This window comes from Nicotiana sylvestris, chromosome 1 (genome assembly GCF_000393655.2).
Source record: "Nicotiana sylvestris chromosome 1, ASM39365v2, whole genome shotgun sequence".
NCBI classification, from domain to species: Eukaryota; Viridiplantae; Streptophyta; class Magnoliopsida; order Solanales; family Solanaceae; genus Nicotiana; species Nicotiana sylvestris.
The window spans coordinates 51,107,028-51,114,807 of NC_091057.1; the positions used below are offsets into that span (position 1 = coordinate 51,107,028).

A 7,780-nucleotide genomic window follows, 5' to 3' on the forward strand; every position below is an offset into this window, starting at 1 on the left:
TTATCTGGTTGAAAGTGGAATCGATGTAACGAAAGAAAGAAATTAAAGGAACAAAAAAAATACTAAAATACAAAATATTGGGAATGGCTTGAAGGGAGAAGAAAAAAGAGAACGCTCTAAGTTTTCATCCTCCAAAATTTTTAAATTAGTATTTGTTTTTTTTTTAGTTATTCTTTTATTCTTCTGTTTTCTTATTCATGTTCACATACTTTATGTGAGTTGCTTTTGCATATTTAGCCATAAAAATTTCTCATATATAATTTTAAGACCGCTCGAAGTTTCGCGCGGGCAAATATACTAGTTGCAAAATAAAAATTCTACAAATTTCATTTCATCTCATTAGATATATGCCAAGTTCTTTTGTCAAAATAATTTCCTACATTTTTTAGTGAATTGATGAAGGGCATCGCTGTAGAGAACATTCCACACATGACTCATGAGCTTCGGTAAGTGACGCTGAACAATTGCAAACCAAGAAATAATAACAAATGTTGAAATGGGAATACGGGATACCGAATTGGTTATAAATTAAAAACCATTTAGAAACAATGAAAAGCTACCAATGTGAACTACAACAAGATACACAAAAACCTGCAGATAAAAGATTCCTTGTCCTTGCACAAAATTCACATTAGCCTGATTGGTAAATGCAGCTCAGCCTCCATTATCACAAGTTTGCTAGGATCCATAGATACCAACTGAAGATGCTGTCCAGATATAGATCTGCCCACCGCTTGTAGCCCCTGCGAGCATTCCAACTTTCTCCTGGTGTGCATCAAACCGGCATGGAATAGCAGTCATGTGTTCGCTTCGTAAGGTAAACTCAAGTTTCTTGTCAGCTACTGAGATGACATCAACTCCTCTTTGCATATTGCCGATGAAGATGTAGGAATCATCCCAACCCCATATTCCTCTGCTTCCCCAAGTGCACATAGAAATGTTGTTAGTATATGATGTCCAAGCATGCATAAGTGAGAAGTTGAATGTAAATAACAGCCACATTAACTTCTGGAAATATGCACACAACCAACTGCCTATCTAACCAGCACAAAATGCAACAGATTACGAGTAAACATCTGCTCTATTCGGAATAAAGTAAATAAATGCACATCAGTTCTAGTTAACTATATACACCTTAACCATTAAACATAAATCCACTGGATTCCCAACTATAATGTTTATAGCAATCCAACACTTGGACAGTAGAATAGAAAAAGAACAACAGGGAATACTTGTTCTTTTTCATCCTGCATGCACATGAAAATATGAAAGACTTGGACCTTCGCCACTACTTTCTTGGTATGGAAGTGTATCGGCAGGGGCACTCTTATCCTTCGTCAGCAGAAATATGCCCTAGATCTCTTGCCTCGCACCCGCTAACTAACAACACGTGTATATGAAAGTACCTACCACTTAAAGTATGACAAGATGGAAACAGAGAAGAAAAAAGCAAGACAAACAGACAACGAGCTCTTAGGCCAATGACAATTCCACTCCCGTAGCCCCTACCTCATTTACCAATATCCAAAAGAAAAAAGAACAAGAAAGTATCAATCAAGTGGAACTTATATTTTGCGACTCAACAATCCTCTCATGGTTAATGTCAAAGACAGTATAGTCTGAACAAAAGATCAGGAGGAAAGACCAAAAGTAGCCCTAGTTGATCACAGATAGAGAACCACTCACAAGACAGAGAACCACGCTGGCATGTAGTCAATACCAGGAGGAAAAAATCAGGAGTCAAGAACAAAAGTTATCTATGAGAGTCAAATGTTCTTAGGCTTGTGGTAAGATACTCAAACTGGAAATGTACATGGTTCAAGCTTAAAACATGTTATAGAAGCTGTCAAATACAAGCAGGGACTGATGCAAACCTATGCAATTAAACACAAGGTATTATCTCAACCAAAAATATATTGTACTAATTCTGTCCCGTAAACTAGATGCTCAAAGGACAAGAACTTACATAGCTTCTCACAAATTATCTCAACTTCACATAAAGCTAAAAAAGAAACTAGAATAAATATGAACGATAGCTTCTGCATTTTCAAAATTAAAAAACAATAACAACATTTAATGCATAGAGGAGATGGTAATGAAATTCATAAGATAGAAGAAAATGTTAAATTGGCAATTAAGGGACTAGCTATACCTGAATGAGGAAATCCATCTGTTTGTGTGGTTATAATGAGAGATCATAGATGTATCTTCATAATTAGCGCCACTCAACAAACCAACTTTATCATCAATACTGCACGAACAGAAAGAAAAAGAAAAAGAATTAGCCATGCTAACATCGGGCGCAAAGCTGATAGTAAAGGTAACACGATTACAAATTAAGATATATTGAATGCTAAGCGTTCAATTTTCTCACGCCATCCAAAATATAATTTATAAGTATGGCACAAAGTAAATACCTTGTTGTCGCAAGAAACCTTCCAGAAGGTGAGAAGTAAGCCGAGTGCACAGCTCTTTTGTGGAAGACAGTGTGCAAAGATTTTGGTTTATGTGCACTAACTTTTCTCAAATCCCAAATGCATGCACTACCATCTGTAGAACTTGTCGCCATAATATTACAGTTTCCTGAGGTAAAATCAATTGTGTTAATCCTTTCGTCATGCAGATTCCACGACGCTGAAGATTTTCCTGCCCTGAGATCCCAAATACCAAGTTCCCCACTGCCTTCGCCATAATATATAGATTTCATATCATGTGCCCGCTGTGATATGGAAAATATGGAATGCTCGCTCAAATAAACTAAATCAAACATTTCCTTTTCAATATCCATCATCCTGATAAATCCATCGTAGCAAGAAGTGAATATCTGCAAAGGAAAAAGAAAGTTTAAAAAGACATATGCAGATCTGTTCTTTACTCATTACAGCTTATCCAGACCTGTAAAACCAAAATGCCTAGTAGTCAAGAATCCTTTCCCATATTTATCCTCTTAAGGGTATTGGTTAGCATTGATAAGAAGCCCTGCCTAGCATAATGCAAGTAATGAATGAAAGACAGCAAAATGCATTATTGCATAAACCACACCATGGAATACAATCATAAACTTGTAAAGGTAATAAACACAGTTTAAACACCCACGTAATTTTCTAAGTCAGTTTGCTTTTTTAAAGTATGCATTTCCACCAAAATGCTTTGGCCCTCTACAAGTTTCCTTTTAACATGAATGCGCTATGCCTAGCTATACGGAAGGAAAGGTCAATATAAGAAACAAGGTAAATTTGCTTTTTCGAGCACATATGTTCTAATTACTGTATCTGGAAAGAAATGGCTGTCCAAGTTAGAAAATTCCAAGATTAGTAGAAGTTTATCACTCTTGAAACAAATACTGGCCATACCTTTGACACAGAAAAAGGGTCCATAATTATTCCTGAAACTGGCCCTGAATGAGGATGATACAAATAAATCCCATCTCCATCCTCTCGTGGAGCATCAACATTCCAAAAACCTATATTGCCAAATTTGTTCCCTACAGCAACCATTCGAACATTGTTGGTGGGGAAAAACCGCACATTTAATATTCTCCCTGGCACAACCCGTGCTATGTTGTCTGGTTCCAATCTCAGTGATTCCAAACGAACTGTACCAGAGGCCTTTCTTTTCTCTGTCCAGTCACCTAAAACAGAATCTTGATCCATGCCCTCATTTGCATCGTCAATTGTACGAGAGAAAACCTTAATTGTTTCAATCAACTTTTGATTTGAGACATCAAAGTCGCCACTATATGCATCCCTCATACTTATAGATGTAGGTTCTCGAGGCGACTTTTTGGTTGTGGGTTGAGAGCTCTTGTTAGGTGATATCCTACTTGGGAGATCATCAAAATCATCCTTTAGCCCACCAGCTGTAGAAGAATCCGGTGCCATACCTTGAGTCCTGAGAGACCGCCGCAGCACAACTGGTGATTTAGACCTCTGTTTCTTCTGTGGACTCGCTTGATATGATTTACTTTGAGCTCTGCCATGTCAAACAAAATGACTAATTTACTTGTGCGCACAAATAAAACACTCATTTGACTGACATATGCATTAATACATAGATTATAAGACGAGCTAACATTATAGATATACTCCTCCCTATACCTCATTCAGAAGGGTTAAAGGAAGCACATAAATTGCACAGGAACAACAATTAGACTACTCTTAACAGATAATAGAAACATACAAACAAACATGAATTTTGTTTTCCTGCAATCCAGTTCAATGCCCCCCTCCCTTTTCAATAAAAGTTGGAAACTTTTTCCTCGTCTCGAAAAAATACCATCTTACACTTAGTATTATTTTTATATACGAACACACACACACACACACACACACACACAGAGACCCACAATAAATCTTACAGTACTATACAAGTTGACAGCCTTTTCCCTTTCAAAATACAAGAAAAAGAAAACACGCCAGTAAAAATTTCACTAGTAAGTTGATTAAGAAAAACAAGTCACAGTTAGTAGGATAAAATTATTCAAGTAGCACACTACAGAAATACAGATTCAGAACATAGAGAAGAGATATTACTTTGGACGCTTGGTGACAGCGGAAAGTTGAAAAAGTCGGGACTGAATCTTAAGGGAGGCAAGCATTTCTTCATTGCGCTTTATATTCTCAAGCCTCCGCCGCTCGTACTCCGTCATTTTCTCCGGCGCCATTCCTTTATTCGGGTTAGTTATCAAATGGGTCGGAAATTGGGAAAGTGGTTTGGTTTTGCATTGAAATTTGGGTTACCGACTTAACTTATATAGTGACGGTCTGATTTAGGCGGGAGATATACAGTGGCGGGAAGTAATCTCGTAATCTACGTGGTGCATATGTTGCCATGGATTTCGTGAATGTATACAAAAAAAAAAAATTATATAAATCAATTAAATTACAAATATAAAATACTTTTGTTCAAACTAGAGTTTCAAAGTGCAAGTTCACACTTATCTTTTAAGTGTGAACTAAAATGAAGTTATTAAGAAACAGCAAAAACTTACTTGTATTCGGTTTCACATCAAACCAAACTAATTTATCACGATTAAGTGCTAAAAATAATAATATATATTAAGTAATTATAATTGTGAAGATATATATCATGTATTTATTAAATATGTATAAAATTTAGGTATGATTAATTTTTTTATCTTGCGAAACAGTCACATAATGTGTATACTTTACTCAAAAACTAATTATGCATTTAACTTGAAAATTTTGGTATAACACTTTAGTATTACCAATTTCAGGTACAATCAGAGGCGGATGCAGTGTGAGAGTTACGGGTTCAATTGAACCCATAACTTTCAACGCGGAGTAGAAATTTATTTGTAAAAATTTATTAAAATTGCAAAAATAATAGATTTGAACCCATAACTTTAAATATATAATGGGTTCAATGTTAAAAATCTCTTAAAAATTGAACCCACAGAATTTAAATCTTGGATTCGCCTCTGGGTACAATCATGCTAAAACTACAATCATGTTTGCCATTCACCTTAAATCAAACATCTCTTATTTAGTGAATTAAAATTCATTGGTCAAAACCTTTAACAATATCCTTATCTGGTTTCTTGCCAATTAATTACCCCAAATAATATTCTAAATATAAAATATTAAAAGTTTTAAGAAAATGGATTTTAAATTACATTTAAATTTTTTAAAGTTAATTGAAGTTTATCAATATATTATTTTCAAATTTCACTTTGAACATACGAATGTTTCCAATGACATTGGATGTAAAGAAAAGAAAACAACTAAACACATCGGTAAAGTTTATTGGTATCGTATCAAAAAAAAAAGTTTATTGGTAAAGTTTTTTGACCTAGGGTGTATTTGGTATAACGGAAAATATTTTCTGTGGAAAATATTTTTCAAGAAAATATTTTCTTTGAAAACAAGTAGTAATCTTATTCATTTTCCATTTTTTGGTACGCAAATTATGGACAATAACTTTTCAAGAGTATTCATAAATAATTTGATACAATAAACATGAAGCCATAAACTTTGGAACCTGTAAACCGAAAGATAAAAAAACTAAAACTGAAAATATATAAAAATAAAATATATTTTTTCCGAGAGGCGAGATGCAGAAAAACGGAAAAATAGAAATTTAAAAATTACAAAAAAAAAACTTTTTTTGTCAGTAGGGTGGGGAGGGAGGGAGGGGGTGCAGAAAAACAAAAAAATGAAATTTGAAATTACAAAAAAAAAAGTAAAAAAAAAACTTTTTTTTGTGCGGGGGTGGGGGCAGTGGGATAGGGGGGTGAGTGCGCGGGGAGGGGTAGCAAGGTGGGTGGTGACGGAAAAAAGCCTGAAATTTGAAAAGAAAAAAAGAAGGAGAGATGGGATGGGGTGGGGTTGGGTGGATGTGGGTGGGATGGTGAGGGTTGGGAACAGGGTAGAGAAGATTGAGAAGGAGTTTTAAAAAATATTTTCTCTTCTCTTGATAGGAAAAACATTTACCTCCAATTAAAGAAAAATGAATTCATAAGAAAAATATTTTTCAAAATATTTAAACCAACCAAACATGAAAAAATTAAAAAAATATTTTCCTTCGTACCAAACACACCCCTAATATATGAAAATTTTCGGGGTCGAAGAGCTTAGACTCATTAGAAACAAAAGTCTTTAAATATTCGTACACCAAATGTTATAATATTAATGTTCAATTCACGTATAATTCTGGAATGATTGCCATCGAACGAATGACCAGAGGCGGATGCAGTGTGAGAGTTATGGGTTCAATTGAACCCGTAACTTTTAACGTGGAGTAGAAATTTATCTGTAAAAATTTATTAAAATTGTAAAAATAATAAATTTGACCCCATAACTTTAAATATATAATGGGTTCAATATTAAAAATCTTAAAAATTGAACCCATAAAATATAAATCCTGGATTCGCCTCTGCGAATGACAATAATTTTAGTTAGAGAACATAATCATTAATTTATATAATACCAAACTATAAACTCCTTATGCATGGATATTGTTTCTTTTTCTTGTAGTGGAATTTTTATTTGTTACTCTTACATTTTTTTTTTTTGAATAATTAGTTGTTTAGTTATAAGAGGAGTTTACTAACTTTTTTTTCTTTAAAACTAGTGCCCACCCATGGTGGATGGGCATTTGAGGTGTGTCACCGTGACTTGATTATTCCATTTGATTTAATTGCTAACACACCCGTAGTGGGTATGATATCCTCAATCAAGTTCATGGCTAATACACCCATGTTGGATGTTTTTCCTTAATACCACATTGTGGCAGGAGTCTACTAATTGATTTACTGAGAATATTTACTTTTTAAATTTTAGTAAGAGTCTAATACTTTAGTTGCGAAGAATCTACTACTTATTTATGTGCCTATTAAAGAATTTGATTAATGAAATTTTAGAAACAAATTTTCAATCATATTTTCAACCTTCTTGTTACTTGTATAAATATTTTTTTAAATATCCATAACAATGGTATTAGAGTTTTCATCGATCTTGATGGATATGTAAACTCGATGTTCAACTATTTTTAAACAATCTTTTACTCATACATGTTCTTGAACAATACAAATTTGTAACCCATATCAATTCTTAACCTTACTTTTTAGCCATAACAAGCATAAATCTCTTTTTGAATGCCCTACAAATTTTTACTGATAAAAACTATCAGATCTGGTCAGTGAAAATGAAATCTTATCTTTAAGCTTATGATATATGAGAAGTTTTAATTGGAAGTTAAACTCATACAATCACTCCCTAAAAATTATACTATTGCCTGAATCAAACTCATTCAGAAAATA

The 7,780-nt window shown here is 33.9% G+C and overlaps 1 protein-coding gene across 1 annotated transcript; it reads right to left on the reverse strand.

Moving 5' to 3' along the window:
• Window positions 1-491: 491 nt before the first annotated feature.
• On the reverse strand, window positions 492-4,743 carry LOC104228995 (uncharacterized). The gene is made up of 5 exons (XM_009781559.2): window positions 4,533-4,743; window positions 3,354-3,972; window positions 2,418-2,824; window positions 2,153-2,251; window positions 492-913 (listed from the first exon to the last, which is right to left on the reverse strand). The coding sequence occupies exons 1-5, from the start codon at window positions 4,661-4,663 to the stop codon at window positions 679-681; spliced, it is 1,491 nt and encodes a 496-aa protein (XP_009779861.1). The 5' UTR covers window positions 4,664-4,743; the 3' UTR covers window positions 492-678.
• Between the last annotated feature and the right edge of the window lie 3,037 nt (window positions 4,744-7,780).